This window comes from Crinia signifera, chromosome 4 (assembly GCF_055691185.1).
Source record: "Crinia signifera chromosome 4, ASM5569118v1, whole genome shotgun sequence".
Taxonomy (NCBI): domain Eukaryota; kingdom Metazoa; phylum Chordata; class Amphibia; order Anura; family Myobatrachidae; genus Crinia; species Crinia signifera.
Genome location: NC_139220.1, coordinates 339,761,715 through 339,777,806, shown reverse-complemented (window position 1 = coordinate 339,777,806; position 16,092 = coordinate 339,761,715). Strand labels below are relative to the sequence as shown.

Below are 16,092 nucleotides of genomic sequence, written 5' to 3'. Positions count from 1 at the left end.
TGAGGTGGTGGGGAGCATGTAATTAGGTGGGGAGCAGGTGAGGGGACGGGGAGTAGGTGAGGTGGTGGGGAGCAGGTGAGGAGGTGGGGAGCAGGTGAGGAGGTGGGGGGCAGGTGAGGAGGTGGGGGGCAGGTGAGGAGGTGGGGGAGCAGGTGAGGAGGTGGGGAGCAGGTGAGGAGGTGGGGGGCAGGTGAGGAGGTGGGGGGCAGGTGAGGAGGTGGGGAACAGGTGAGTAGGTGGGGAGCAGGTGAGGTGGTGGGGAGCAGGTGAGGTGGTGGGGAGCAGGTGAGTAGGTAAGGGGCAGGTGAGGAGGTGGGGAACAGGTGAGGTGGTGGGGAGCGGGTGAGGGGGTGGGGGGTAGGTCAGGAGGTGGGGGGTAGGTAAGGGGCAGGTGAGTAGGTGGGGAGCAGGTGAGGTGGTGGGGAGCAGGTGAGGAGGTGGGTGCAGGTGAGGAGGTGGGGAGCAGGTGAGGAGGTGGGGAACAGGTGAGTATTTGGGGAGCAGGTGAGGAGGTGGGGGGCAGGTGAGGAGGTGGGGAGCAGGTGAGGAGGTGGGGGGCAGGTGAGGAGATGGGGAGCAGGTGTGTAGGTAATGGGCAGGTGAGCAGGTGGGGGGCAGGTGAGGAGGTGGGGAGCAGGTGAGTAGGTAAGGGGCAGGTGAGGAGGTGGGGAGCAGGTGAGGAACAGGTGAGTAGGTGGGGAGCAGGTGAGGTGGTGGGGAGCATGTAAGTAGGTGGGGAGGAGGTGGGGAGCAGGTGAGGGAATGGGGAGTAGGTGAGGTGGTCGGGAGCAGGTGAGGAGATGGGGAGCAGGTGAGGAGGTGGGGGCCAGGTGAGGAGGTGGGGGGCAGGTGAGGAGGTGGGGGAGCAGGTGAGGAGGTGGGGAGCAGGTGAGGAGGTGGGGGGCAGTTGAGGAGGTGGGGGGCAGGTGAGGAGGTGGGGAACAGGTGAGGTGGTGGGGAGCAGGTGAGGTAGTGGGGAGCAGGTGATGTGGTGGGGAGCATGTGAGGTGGTGGGGAGCAGGTGAGTAGGTAAGGGGCAGGTGAGGAGGTGGGGAACAGGTGAGGTGGTGGGGAGCAGGTAAGGGGGTGGGGGGTAGGTCAGGAGGTGGGGGGTAGGTAAGGGGCAGGTGAGGAGGTGGGGAGCAGGTGAGGTGGTGGGGAGCAGGTGAGTAGGTAAGGGGCAGGTGAGGAGGTGGGGAGCAGGTGAGGAACAGGTGAGTAGGTGGGGAGCAGGTGAGGTGGTGGGGAGCATGTAAGTAGGTGGGGAGGAGGTGGGGAGCAGGTGAGGGAATGGGGAGTAGGTGAGGAGGTGGGGAGCAGGTGAGGAGATGGGGAGCAGGTGAGGAGGTGGGGGCCAGGTGAGGTGGGGGCCAGGTGAGGAGGTGGGGGGCAGGTGAGGAGGTGGGGAGCAGGTGAGGAGGTGGGGGGCAGGTGAGGAGGTGTGGGGCAGGTGAGGAGGTGGGGAACAGGTGAGGTGGTGGGGAGCAGGTGAGGTGGTGGGGAACAGGTGAGGTGGTGGGGAGCATGTAAGGTGGTGGGGAGCAGGTGAGTAGGTAAGGGGCAGGTGAGGAGGTGGGGAACAGGTGAGGTGGTGGGGAGCAGGTGAGGGGGTGGGGGGTAGGTCAGGAGGTGGGGGGTAGGTAAGGGGCAGGTGAGGAGGTGGGGAGCAGGTGAGGTGGTGGGGAGCAGGTGTGGAGGTGGGGGGCAGGTGAGGAGGTGGGGAGCAGGTGAGGAGGTGGGGAGCAGGTGAGGTGGTGGGGAGCAGCTAAGGTGGTGGGGAGCAGGTGAGTAGGTGGGGAGCAGGTGAGGTGGTGGGGAGCAGGTGAGTAGGTGGGGAGCAGGTGAGGAGGTGGGGAGCAGATGAGGTGGTGGGGAGCAGATGAGGTGGTGGGGAGCAGGTGAGGTGGTGGGGGCAGGTGAGGAGGTGGGGAACAGGTGAGGTGGTGGGGAGCAGATGAGGGGGTGGGGGGCAGGTGAGGAGGTGGGGGGCAGGTGAGGAGGTGGGGGGGCAGGTGAGGTGGTGGGGAGCATGTGAGGGGGTGGGGGCAGGTGAGGAGGTGGGGGGCAGGTGAGGAGGTGGAGAGCAGGTGAGTAGGTAAGGGGCAGGTGAGGAGCAGGTGAGGAGGTGGGGAACTCGTGAGTAGGTGGGGAGCAGGTGAGGAGGTGGGGGGCAGGCGAGAAGGTGGGGAGCAGGAGAGAAGCTGGGGAGAAGGTGAAAAGCTGGGGATGAGGTGGGGAGCAGGCGAGGAGGTGGGGAGGAGGTGGTAGGAGGTGGGGAGCAGGCCAGGAGAACAGGAAACCAAAAAATATGAGGGGGAAGGAGGAGAGCAGGAAGATGGCAGTATGGGGGCGGACACTTAATATGGGATCACAGAGCACAGAGACGGGTGTATAAGTGACTGTGGGGGAGCAGAGCATAGAGACGGGTGTATAAGTAACTGTGGGGGAGCAGGACACAGAGACGGGTGTATAAGTAACTGTGGGGAGCAGAGCACAGAGACGGGTGTATACGTAACTGTGGGGAGCAGAGCACAGAGACGGGTGTATAAGTAACTGTGGGGGAGCAGAGCACAGAGACGGGTGTATAAGTAACTGTGGGGGAGCAGAGCACAGAGACGGGTGTATAATTAACTGTGGGGAAGCAGAGCACAGAGACGGGTGTATAAGTGACTGAGGGTGAGCAGAGCACAGAGACGGGTGTATAAGTAACTGTGGGGGAGCAGAGCACAGAGACGGGTGTATAAGTAACTGTGGGGGAGCAGAGCACAGAGACGGGTGTATAAGTAACTGTGGGGGAGCAGAGCACAGAGACGGGTGTATAAGTAACTGTGGGGGAGCAGAGCACAGAGACGGGTGTATAAGTAACTGTGGGGGAGCAGAGCACAGAGACGGGTGTATAAGTAACTGTGGGGAAGCAGAGCACAGAGACGGGTGTATAAGTAACTGTGGGGGAGCAGAGCACAGAGACGGGTGTATAAGTAACTGTGGGGGAGCAGAGCACAGAGACGGGTGTATAAGTAACTGTGGGGGAGCAGAGCACAGAGACGGGTGTATAAGTAACTGTGGGGGAGCAGAGCACAGAGACGGGTGTATAAGTAACTGTGGGGGAGCAGAGCACAGAGACGGGTGTATAAGTAACTGTGGGGGAGCAGAGCACAGAGACGGGTGTATAAGTAACTGTGGGGAGGAGAGCACAGTGACGGGTGTATAAGTAACTGTGGGGGATCAGAGCACAGAGACGGGTGTATAAGTAACTGTGGGGGAGCAGAGCACAGAGACGGGTGTATAAGTAACTGTGGGGGAGGAGAGCACAGAGAAGGGTGTATAAGTAACTGTGGGGGAGCAGAGCACAGAGACGGGTGTATAAGTAACTGTGGGGGAGCAGAGCACAGAGACGGGTGTATAAGTAACTGTGGGGGAGGAGAGCACAGAGAAGGGTGTATAAGTAACTGTGGGGGAGCAGAGCACAGAGACGGGTGTATAAGTAACTGTGGGATCATAGCACAGAGACGGTGTATAAGTAACTGTGGGATCAGAGCACAGAGACGGGTGTATAAGTAACTGTGGGGGAGCAGAGCACAGAGACGGGTGTATAAGTAACTATGGGGAGCAGAGCACAGAGATGGGTGTATAAGTAACTGTGGGGGAGCAGAGCACAGAGACGGGTGTATAAGTAACTGTGGGGAGCAGAGCACAGAGACGGGTGTATAAGTAACTGTGGGGAGCAGAGCACAGAGACGGGTGTATAAGTAACTGTGGGGGAGCAGAGCACAGAGACGGGTGTATAAGTAACTGTGGGGGAGCAGAGCACAGAGACGCGTGTATAAGTAACTGTGGGGGAGCAGAGCACAGAGACGGGTGTATAAGTAACTGTGGGGGAGCAGAGCACAGAGACAGGTGTATAAGTAACTGTGGGGGATCAGAGCACAGATACGGGTGTATAAGTAACTGTAGGGGATCAGAGCACAGAGACGGGTGTATAAGTAACTGTGGGGGAGCAGAGCACAGAGACGGGTGTATAAGTAACTGTGGGGGAGCAGAGCACAGAGACGGGTGTATAAGTAACTGTGGGGGAGCAGAGCACAGAGCCGGGTGTATAAGTAACTGTGGGGGAGCAGAGCACAGAGACGGGTGTATAAGTAACTGTGGGGGAGCAGAGCACAGAGACGGGTGTATAAGTAACTGTGGGGAGCAGAGCACAGAGACAGGTGTATAAGTAACTGTGGGGGAGCAGAGCACAGAGACAGGTGTATAAGTAACTGTGGGGGATCAGAGCACAGAGACGGGTGTATAAGTAACTGTGGGGAGCAGAGCACAGAGACGGGTGTATAAGTAACTGTGGGGGAGCAGAGCACAGAGCCGGGTGTATAAGTAACTGTGGGGGAGCAGAGCACAGAGACGGGTGTATAAGTAACTGTGGGGGAGCAGAGCACAGAGACGGGTGTATAAGTAACTGTGGGGAGCAGAGCACAGAGACGGGTGTATAAGTAACTGTGGGGGAGGAGAACACAGAGACAGGTGTATAAGTAACTGTGGGGAGCAGAGCACAGAGACGGGTGTTTAAGTAACTGTGGGGGAGCAGAGCACAGAGATGGGTGTATAAGTGACTGTGGGGGAGGAGAGCACAGAGACGGGTGTATAAGTAACTATGGGGAGCAGAGCACAGAGACGGGTGTAGAATCTGTCGGAGAATGTATGTGAGGATGGGGGTAATGTAAAGTACTGTATGTGGGATGGGTGTAATGTACAGTACTGTATGTGGGATGGGGGTAATGTACAGTACTGTATGTGGTAAGGGGTAAGGTAAGTACTGTATGAGCTATGGTGGTAATGTTCAGTAATGTATGATGGATGGGGTAATGTACAGTACTGTATGAGGGATGGGGTAATGTTCAGTACTGTATGATGGATGGGGTAATGTACAGTACTGTATGATGTATGGGGGTAATGTACAGTACTGAATGTGGTGTGGGGGTATTGTACAGTACTGTATGTGGGATGGGGGTAATGTACAGTACTGTATGTGGGATGTGGGTAATGTACAGTACTGTATGAGGGATGGGGGTAGTGTACAGTACTGTATGAGGGATGGGTGTAATGTACAGTACTGTATGTGGGATGGGGGTAATGTACAGTACTGTATGTGGTAAGGGGTAATGTTCAGTACTGTATGAGCTATGGTGGTAATGTTCAGTACTGTATGATGGATGGGGGTAATGTACAGTACTGTATGAGGGATGGGGTAATGTTCAGTAATGTATGATGGATGGGGTAATGTACAGTACTGTATGATGTATGGGGGTAATGTACAGTACTGAATGTGGTGTGGGGGTAATGTACAGTACTGTATGTGGGGTGGGGGTAATGTACAGTACTGTATGTGGGATGGGGGTAGTGTACAGTACTGTATGTGGGATGGGGGTAATGTACAGTACTGTATATGGGATGGGGATAGTGTACAGTACTGTATGAGGGATGGGGATAATGTACAGTACTGTATATGGGATGGGGATAGTGTACAGTACTGTATGAGGGATGGGGATAATGTACAGTACTGTATATGGGATGGGGATCGTGTACAGTACTGTATGAGGGTAATGTACAGTACTGTATGAGGGATGGGGGTAATGTACAGTACTGTATGAGGGATGGGGGTAATGTACAGTACTGTATGAGGGATGGGGGTAATGTACAGTACTGTATGAGGGATGGGGGTAATGTACAGTACTGTATATGGGATGGGGGTAGTGTACAGCACTGTATGTGGGATGGGGGTAATGTACAGTACTGTATGAGGGATGGGGGTAGTATACAACACTGTATGTGGGATGGGGGTAGTGTACAGTACTGTATGTGGGATGGGGGTAATGTACAGTACTGTATGTGTAATGTGGATTATCTATGTACTAATCTATATATTCTGTACATGAAGTACTATGTGACTCAGATTGTACGGGAGAGAAGAACATGGATCGGACTCACGGATCAGGACGGCCTCTGGAAATGGGTGGACGGGACATCATATGATTCTTATCCAAAGTAAGATGTGGAACAGATCTCAGATGTCATGCTTGATTTGTATGTGAACATGGAGTCTATGTAACACCTATGTGGGTTACTGGAGGACTATGAGAGGGATGTACTAAAAATAAAATGCAGTAAAACCCCTGTTTTCTGGGTTTTTCCCGCATTTTCAAATCCACTAAATCCACTTTACGTTACGCCAGCTCTAGTTGGCTTAACCCAATATAAAGTCTATGGGCTTCTCTTCGCAGCGCTACTGTGTGAGGGATCTGACACTTTTCTCTCCCAGCATGCCCTGCAGCCGCCATCTTCTCTGCACATGCTCAGATGGCCTTCTCTGAGAGAGTCCAGGAGAGCCGCCCTTTGTGTTGCTCATCACATATGTCAGTACATGGGTGACAGGATGTACAGCATAGCCGCCGCCCTTTGTGTTGCTCATCACATATGTCAGTACATGGGTGACAGGATGTACAGCATAGCCGCCGCCCTTTGTGTTGCTCATCACATATGTCAGTACATGGGTGACAGGATGTACAGCATAGCCGCCGCCCTTTGTGTTGCTCATCACATATGTCAGTACATGGGTGACAGGATGTACAGCATAGCCGCTGCTTGGTACATCCCGCCCTATTTGTGGGAATGGCTGGTCTGAGGGAAGTCCCTGACCAAGAATGGAACCTGGGTCTTGGCAGAGAGAGCGGCCTCCTGTCCTCCGGGGACTTTGTTGTTGTAGTAGGACATTAACCAGCTGTATACTTGATGGACACTGTGGGTGACAGTATGGGGGAAATTGACTAAAATGGCCATATACAACCCGAAAATATGAATGGAGAATACATTTCTTCCCGTATTTTCCAATGTCGTATCCATGAAATACGTACGAAGCGTCAGCATTGAACGGTACGAAGCGTCAGCATTGAACGGTACGAAGCGTCAGCATTGAACGGATCAGTCAGATCTGTGCGGTCCTGTGTAAAAATATAGAACAAATGATTTAGTAATATAAAGTGTGGTCCCCCTGCCTGGTTATTACCAGCCCCGGGCTCATTGAACCAGTGGGGGGGGGGAACCCTCGTGTACTTTCCAACAATCGATCCTGATACGATGTGTGAGGAGCGGTATTTATTATACAGTAACGGGATCACGGATATATGCGATGATTGATTGATGGTGTAATAAGCATGACGCTGCATAGACATGAAGTTGATATATTGATGTGATGTCGCATATATATACATACATACATATACTAGTGCCGTGCGGTAACACTGTAAACAAAACAAACATGGAATTACAATTTGCACATAGGACAATGCAAGGCAACCATGCAGTACACATAACATTGTGCATACAGACATTATAGAGCATTATAGGTAAAGGACATGCTTCCATCTAACTAATACAGCTGCCATAACTGTCTAACTAGCTTCATGGTGACACGGCTTTGAGTGATAAACTCCCCATGGAATACTGTACCAGGCTGCACCATGTGGAGTATGTCTGCCTGAGACCATGTGGAGTATGTCTGCCTGAGACCATGTGGAGTATGTCTGCCTGAGACCATGTGGAGTATGTCTGCCTGAGACCATGTGGAGTATGTCTGCCTGAGACCGTGTGGAGTATGTCTGCCTGAGACCGTGTGGAGTATGTCTGCCTGAGACCGTGTGGAGTATGTCTGCCTGAGACCGTGTGGAGTATGTCTGCCTGAGACCGTGTGGAGTATGTCTGCCTGAGACCGTGTGGAGTATGTCTGCCTGAGACCGTGTGGAGTATGTCTGCCTGAGACCGTGTGGAGTATGTCTGCCTGAGACCGTGTGGAGTATGTCTGCCTGAGACCGTGTGGAGTATGTCTGCCTGAGACCGTGTGGAGTATGTCTGCCTGAGACCGTGTGGAGTATGTCTGCCTGAGACCGTGTGGAGTATGTCTGCCTGAGACCGTGTGGAGTATGTCTGCCTGAGACCGTGTGGAGTATGTCTGCCTGAGACCGTGTGGAGTATGTCTGCCTGAGACCGTGTGGAGTATGTCTGCCTGAGACCGTGTGGAGTATGTCTGCCTGAGACCGTGTGGAGTATGTCTGCCTGAGACCGTGTGGAGTATGTCTGCCTGAGACCGTGTGGAGTATGTCTGCCTGAGACCGTGTGGAGTATGTCTGCCTGAGACCGTGTGGAGTATGTCTGACTGAGACCGTGTGGAGTATGTCTGACTGAGACCGTGTGGAGTATGTCTGCCTGAGACCGTGTGGAGTATGTCTGCCTGAGACCGTGTGGAGTATGTCTGCCTGAGACCGTGTGGAGTATGTCTGCCTGAGACCGTGTGGAGTATGTCTGCCTGAGACCGTGTGGAGTATGTCTGCCTGAGACCGTGTGGAGTATGTCTGCCTGAGACCGTGTGGAGTATGTCTGCCTGAGACCGTGTGGAGTATGTCTGCCTGAGACCGTGTGGAGTATGTCTGCCTGAGACCGTGTGGAGTATGTCTGCCTGAGACCGTGTGGAGTATGTCTGCCTGAGACCGTGTGGAGTATGTCTGCCTGAGACCGTGTGGAGTATGTCTGCCTGAGACCGTGTGGAGTATGTCTGCCTGAGACCGTGTGGAGTATGTCTGCCTGAGACCGTGTGGAGTATGTCTGCCTGAGACCATGTGGAGTATGTCTGCCTGAGACCATGTGGAGTATGTCTGCCTGAGACCATGTGGAGTATGTCTGCCTGAGACCATGTGGAGTATGTCTGCCTGAGACCATGTGGAGTATGTCTGCCTGAGACCATGTGGAGTATGTCTGCCTGAGACCATGTGGAGGAGAATGCCAATGGCTACTAGCATCATCTTTAGCCAAGAATGCATTGCTAGCTAGCTACAGGAAGCGAAGGGGGACAAACTACTTCTGGGATAGATCTGTGCTGGCCACAGGAGGGAGTGGATTATGCAAATCACAGACAGAATTCAACACAACAGAAACTTATGTTGAAAGGCATGACAAATTTGTAAAATAAAAAAGGTGGAAGATATAAGCATGTGCGATCAGATATTTGGACCCAATAATAATCCATACCTCCCAAAAGTCCCTCCTGCCGCTGGCAGTGTCCCGTGGCTGGGGGAGGGGGGTGGTGGTTTGGGGGCTTTTGGGAGTCAGCCGCCAGCTTTATACACAATGACAGCACCGCAGGTAGCCCCGCGGCACAGACACCCCTGCCCGCTCCAGCACTGCAAGGACGCCGGCGCCGCAAGTTTATTACACAGTTCGCTAACCCTCCATGCTGGGGGTGAGGGGCGAACTGCCGCCCTCCAGGTGCCGGCGCCCTAGGCAAATGCCTAGAGCTGCCTAGTGGTGGCGCGGGCCCTGCATATTAGTGACATCCAGGCCTCAGACCGGAAGTGATGTATCGGCATATTTCACCAATCATACGTCCCCTACATCATATCGCGGAAGTGGGAGCAATAATACTAAACAGCCGTAATTACACTATAAATAAGTAGGACAACTTGTCCATTCAATTAATTTGTTCATAAGAGAAGGAAATACTGGAGAATACAGTTACTAACATGAATTAACCTCTATTGGAGCATTTCTATTCAACGTACAAAACTATATTAATTCAAAAATAACTATAAAAAATCTCAATTATAAAAATATACCAGCAACCAATCACCAAAATTCTATTTACTCATAAACTATTAGAGAGAAAGAATAAAATAAAACCTTTTGGTTACTCTAATAGGACCAGCCAAAGAGAGAGCTCGTAGGATGTCAAATTCTCCTATAGGACCACATTGAGCTCGAGAGACTCACTTAGCCCCTTTGGGAACAATGGGGGCAGATGTATTAAGCCTTAACAAGAGATAAATGCAAGGGTAATAAAGAGAGATAAACGTCCAGCCAATCACCTGCTAACTGCCATGTTACAGGCTGTGTTTGAAAAAAGTCAGTTAGCAGGTGATTGGCTGGAAGTTTATCTCTCCTTATCACACTTGCATTTATCTCTTGTTAAGGCTTAATACATCTGCCCCATGGAATGGGTAGTATATAATGTGTAGTATGAGGCAGGATGATGGGGTAGTATATAATGTGTAGTATGAGGATGATGGGGTAGTATATAATGTGTAGTATTAGGCAGGATGATGAGGCAGGATGATGGGGTAGTATATAATGTGTAGTATGAGGATGATGGGGTAGTATATAATGTGTAGTATTAGGCAGGATGATGGGGTAGTATATAATGTGTAGTATTAGGCAGGATGATGGGGTAGTATATAATGTGTAGTATGAGGATGATGGGATAGTATATAATGTGTAGTATTAGGCAGGATGATGGGGTAGTATATAATGTGTAGTATTAGGCAGGATGATGGGGTAGTATATAATGTGTAGTATGAGGATGATGGGGTAGTATATAATGTGTAGTATGAGGCAGGATGATGAGGATAGTATATAATGTGTAGTATGAGGCAGGATGATGGGGTAGTATATAATGTGTAGTATTAGGCAGGATGATGGGGTAGTATGAGGATGATGGGGTAGTATATAATGTGTAGTATTAGGCAGGATGATGGGGTAGTATATAATGTGTAGTATTAGGCAGGATGATGGGGTAGTATATAATGTGTAGTATGAGGATGATGGGGTAGTATATAATGTGTAGTATTAGGCAGGATGATGGGGTAGTATATAATGTGTAGTATTAGGCAGGATGATGGGGTAGTATATAATGTGTAGTATTAGGCAGGATGATGGTGTAGTATATAATGTGTAGTATTAGGCAGGATGATGGGGTAGTATATAATGTGTAGTATTAGGCAGGATGATGGGGTAGTATATAATGTGTAGTATGAGGCAGGATGATGGGGTAGTATATAATGTGTAGTATGAGGATGATGGGGTAGTATATAATGTGTAGTATGAGGATGATGGGGTAGTATATAATGTGCAGTATGAGGCAGGATGATGGGGTAGTATACAATGTGTAGTATGAGGCAGGCTGATGGGGTAGTATATAACGTGTAGTGTGAGGCAGGATGATGGGGTAGTATATAATGTCTAGTATGAGGCAGGATGATAGGGTAGTATATAATGTGTAGTGTGAGGCAGGATGATGGGGTAGTATACAATGTGTAGTATGAGGATGATGGGGTAGTATATAATGTGTAGTATGAGGATGATGGGGTAGTATATAATGTGTAGTATGAGGATGATGGGGTAGTATATAATGTGTAGTGTGAGGCAGGATGATGGGATAGTATACAATGTGTAGTATGAGGCAGGCTGATGGGGTAGTATATAACGTGTAGTATGAGGCAGGATGATGGGGTAGTATATAATGTGTAGTATGAGGCAGGATGATGGGATAGTATATAATATACAGTATGAGGCAGGATGATGGGGTATTATATAATGTGTAGTATGAGGCAGGATGATGAGGCAGGATGATGGGGTAGTATACAATGTGTAGTATGAGGATGATGGGGTAGTATATAATGTGTAGTATGAGGATGATGGGGTAGTATATAATGTGTAGTATGAGGATGATGGGGTAGTATATAATGTGTAGTATGAGGCAGGATGATGAGGCAGGATGATGGGGTAGTATACAATGTGTAGTATGAGGATGATGGGGTAGTATATAATGTGTAGTATGAGGATGATGGGGTAGTATATAATGTGTAGTATGAGGATGATGGGGTAGTATATAATGTGTAGTGTGAGGCAGGATGATGGGATAGTATACAATGTGTAGTATGAGGCAGGATGATGGGGTAGTATATAATGTGTAGTATGAGGATGATGGGGTAGTATATAATGTGTAGTGTGAGGCAGGATGATGGGGTAGTATATAATGTGTAGTATGAGACAGGATGATGGGGTAGTATATAATGTGTAGTATGAGGCAGGATGATGGGGTAGTATATAATGTGTAGTATGAGGCAGGATGATGGGGTAGTATACAATGTGTAGTATGATGCAGGGTGAAGGGTTAGTATATAAGGTGTAGTATGAGGCAGGATGACGGGGTAGTATATAATGTGGAGTATATGGAATAATGAGCACTTCTACGTGTGACCTAAAATGCTCAGTATGGTAAGAACTGAAAATGAGGACAATGTCTAAGGGTGAAATAAATTTATTTATCAACTTGTGGATGGAAAGAAAAGGGGGATAGGGTGATGAGCCGTGTAGCTTCCACTCCGTGGGAGTGGTGTCCGCTGACGGCCAATGTGGGGGAGGGAGGGGGCGCAGGTAGGAAATGTCACTGTCCTGCGGTGGGTAAAAGGAGAAAAACAGTCCCGGTACTGTCCACGATGCAAAACGGTATGGAGATGTCACCGGAGGCTGGCGTCCCAGGAACTCACAGTGGTGCATTCAACATACCTTAATGCTGCCGCAGTTGCGGGAGTGTTCAGACACTTGTGGCCGCAAATGTCCTAGGCGTCCTGCCGGGTGCAGGTGGGGACGCCGGTCGTTGATCCACGCTACTTCGCACAGTGCGCCGGCGGGTGCCGGATGATGCAGACTGACGTAATCCTGCACGGCGCACTGGAGTGGCATGCGCTCGACTCGCTGAGGAGGAGACTTGTGGATGTGATGTCTGGAGGTGGTGGTGGGTGTGTTCCCAACGCGTTTCAGCTGGGGTTCGGCCTTTTTCAAGGTTGTAAGTCCACAAGTCTCCTCCTCAGCGAGTCGAGCGCATGCCACTCCAGTGCGCCGTGCAGGATTACGTCAGTCTTCATCATCCGGGACCCGCCGGCGCACTGTGCGAAGTAGCGTGGATCAACGACCGGCGTCCCCACCTGCACCCGGCAGGACGCCTGGGACATTTGCGGCCACAAGTGTCTGAACACTCCCCCAACTGCGGCAGCATTAAGGTATGTTGAATGCACCACTGTGAGTTCCTGGGACGCCAGCCTCCGGTGACATCTCCATACCGTTTTGCATCGTGGACAGTACCGGGACTGTTTTTCTCCTTTTACCCACCGCAGGACAGTGACATTTCCTACCTGCGCCCCCTCCCTCCCCCACACCTGGCCGTCAGCGGACACCACTCCCACGGAGTGGAAGCTACACGGCTCATCACCCTATCCCCCTTTTCTTTCCATCCACAAGTTGATAAATAAATTTATTTCACCCTTAGACATTGTCCTCATTTTCAGTTCTTACCATACTGAGCATTTTAGGTCACACGTAGAAGTGCTCCCAGTCCACATCGGCTGTGTGAGCACCTCAGAAGGTGAGCGCAGCACCCCCCTGTTTGCATACTTCATATCTAGAGTTTGGACCACTCTGGGTCTGCAGCCCCTTCGCACAGCAGTACTTGAGCGCTATACCTACCTCTGTACATTTATATGGAATAATGAGGCAAGATAATGACTTGTTATATATACAGAAGAGTAGTGTTATGTTGTGTCACCATTCCCGGTTGTGTATTACAGATTTTGGAATAACAATCAGCCGGATAATTGGTTTGGTCATGATCTCGGAGGAGGTGAGGACTGCGCTCAGGTGTTGGGTAATGGTGGTTCCACCAACAACTGGAATGACGACCACTGTTCTCGAAGCTTTCAGTATATTTGTGAAAAGGAAATTTAGTGAAGCCCATGGACAGTGCGGTAGCAAATGTATCTACTATTGACCATATCATTTTCCTCACCATATTACCGGAGATCTCCATGTAACACCTGTGATATTCCCACCGAGGGTATCAGGAAAGCTGTGATCAGTCACATCCATACAGAGTCATTTACATAATAATCACTAAGGTCCTGTAGGAGTGGTGGCCACTGCTTTGGACTACCACCATTATAGGACTATAATCAGAACCTGCACCACCAATGTCCTCCTAACAACATCTTCATCAAATATCCCAGAAGAAGAGAACATCTTCATCAATGCCAAGACCTCTTTACCACCCTCATTAAGGACCTTCTCTCTGTATCCATCATCATTAACACCTTACACTCTGGTCCACCAACATCATGCCAAGACCTCTGTTCCACCCTCATTAAGGACCTTCTCTCTGTATCCATCATTAAGGCCTTACATTCTGGTCCTCCAACATTAAAGCCAAGACCTCTGTACCATAGATGATGTAATACACTCCAATGTCCAGAGGGACTTGCCCTCTGGCCATTGGAGTGTACACATGTTCAGGCTACACTGAGATAGGGGACCTTTAACTTCGCCCCAAAAAACTAAAAAGTGATGACATCATCTATGTGAAGGCTGGAAAATGTAAGCCTTGTCTCCAGTTTATTTCACCCTAGATTTGAACCTAAAAGTCTATTTAGGGATCAGTCGTTGGAGGTTAGGAACAAGGGGCCTTGCCATAATTGGCTACCCTTATCTACTTAAGCTTGGCTCACCAGTCCTGAGTGCAATGTTCCTATGAAAGTCCATTAGTGAATGGGATCACATTTTACTCACAAATGGTTCAGCTTTATTGAATTAAGAAAAATTCCCTAATTAAGGAATAATAACAGTAATTATATTCGTTACATTTTGAATATCCAGTGGGAATAAATTATTCAAACTTCCTTACAAGTTAAAAACATCTTTAATTCCTTAAGATTCATACTATAAGTATCAAACCCCTGAGGAAGTCTCATAAAGAGCCGAAACGCGTCGGGTACTTGGTATGATCCCAATCCCAACAGAATACTTCTATTCCAATAGTATTTCCTTTTTTATATACGTTTTAAAATAAATGTTTTATATTTAAGAAGAAGTCTTGGTTGATAATTTTACAAATGTGGAAAGACTGAATTCATTGAATGGTACTTGTGTATTTTGGCGGCGCCCCCGATGTCCGTCGTACGACGAACAGATCGCATCGCATCGCATGCCATGCACCCGATGGCATGCGATGCGATGCGATGCGATTTTGACCCCCTATACGACCAAAAATCGTATAAGCACCCTAAAGGGTGCTTTTGAGCACCCAAATGGGTGCTTACAATGTTAAATGCACCCCCACGCCACCCCCCACTATAAACGTGAACCCGAAGCGTGGCGAGCCCGCGAGGGGCGGCGGTACGCGTCCTACGACCTTTTCATACCCCCACTATCCACGTCGGCGTGGAGTTGAGAATAGAATAGTGTGGCGAGCGCAGCGAGCCACCGAGCCCGAAGCGTGGCGAGCGCAGCGAGCCCCGCGAGGGGACGCGGATACCTTCACAGTTATACGCGTCCCCTCGCGGGCTTCACAGGTGTCCGTGGCGACGCGGACACCTGTGAAGCCCTCGAGGGGACGCGTTTACCTGTGAAGGTATCCGCGTCCCCTCGCGGGGCTCGCTGCGCTCGCCACGCTTCGGGCTCGGTGGCTCGCTGCGCTCGCCACACTATTCTATTCTCAACTCCACGCCGACGTGGATAGTGGGGGTATGAAAAGGTCGTAGGACGCGTACCGCCGCCCCTCGCGGGCTCGCTGCGCTCGCCACGCTTCGGGTTCACGTTTATAGTGGGGGGTGGCGTGGGGGTGCATTTAACATTGTAAGCACCCATTTGGGTGCTTAACATTGTATAAGCACCCATTAGGGTGCTTATACAATGTTTAATCGCATCGCATCGCATCGTATGGCATCGTATGCCATGTACAATGGCATACAATTTCAAAATTGTATGCCATCGTGCACTATCGTACGATATCGCGTCGCATCGCATACCATCGTATGTGTTATGGTATGCGATGCGATGGGCGCCGCCAAAATACACAAGTACCCATTGTATTGTTGAATTGCATATGGGCGCTGAATAACACATATATATATATATATATATATATATATAGAAGATGGAGGAAAACAGCGGCACTCAGAGTCTTGAAACGATGCAAAAAACTTGAAACTTTTACTGATCTACAGTTTCGGGGTAATCACCCCCTCATCAGGACAAATACACAGTGCAAATACAAGCAATAAATACACTTCAAACCACTCACCCACGCCCCCCGGCGTTCCCGCGTCTCCGTGGTCCTGCCCCGACTGTGTCCAGGTGCGTCATGCTGCGGGGCGGACGTGCGTCAGCTGTTGATTGCCGTTGTCCGGGCAACCAGAGGACTCTCACCCCTCTGGCGTCTCCGGCTTC

General features: G+C 50.4%; 1 protein-coding gene across 1 annotated transcript in view; it reads left to right on the top strand.

The window, feature by feature from the left end:
• LOC146076067 (C-type lectin domain family 10 member A-like) overlaps positions 1-14,786 on the top strand; it is a 65,797-nt gene extending 51,011 nt beyond the window's left edge. Inside the window, exons 9-10 of the mRNA XM_083185896.1 lie at positions 5,933-6,039; positions 13,443-14,786. Coding sequence (XP_083042022.1) covers positions 5,933-6,039; positions 13,443-13,599 — 264 coding nt within the window. The 3' untranslated portion in view covers positions 13,600-14,786. The remainder of the gene's footprint in view (positions 1-5,932; positions 6,040-13,442) is intronic.
• Positions 14,787-16,092: the final 1,306 nt, after the last annotated feature.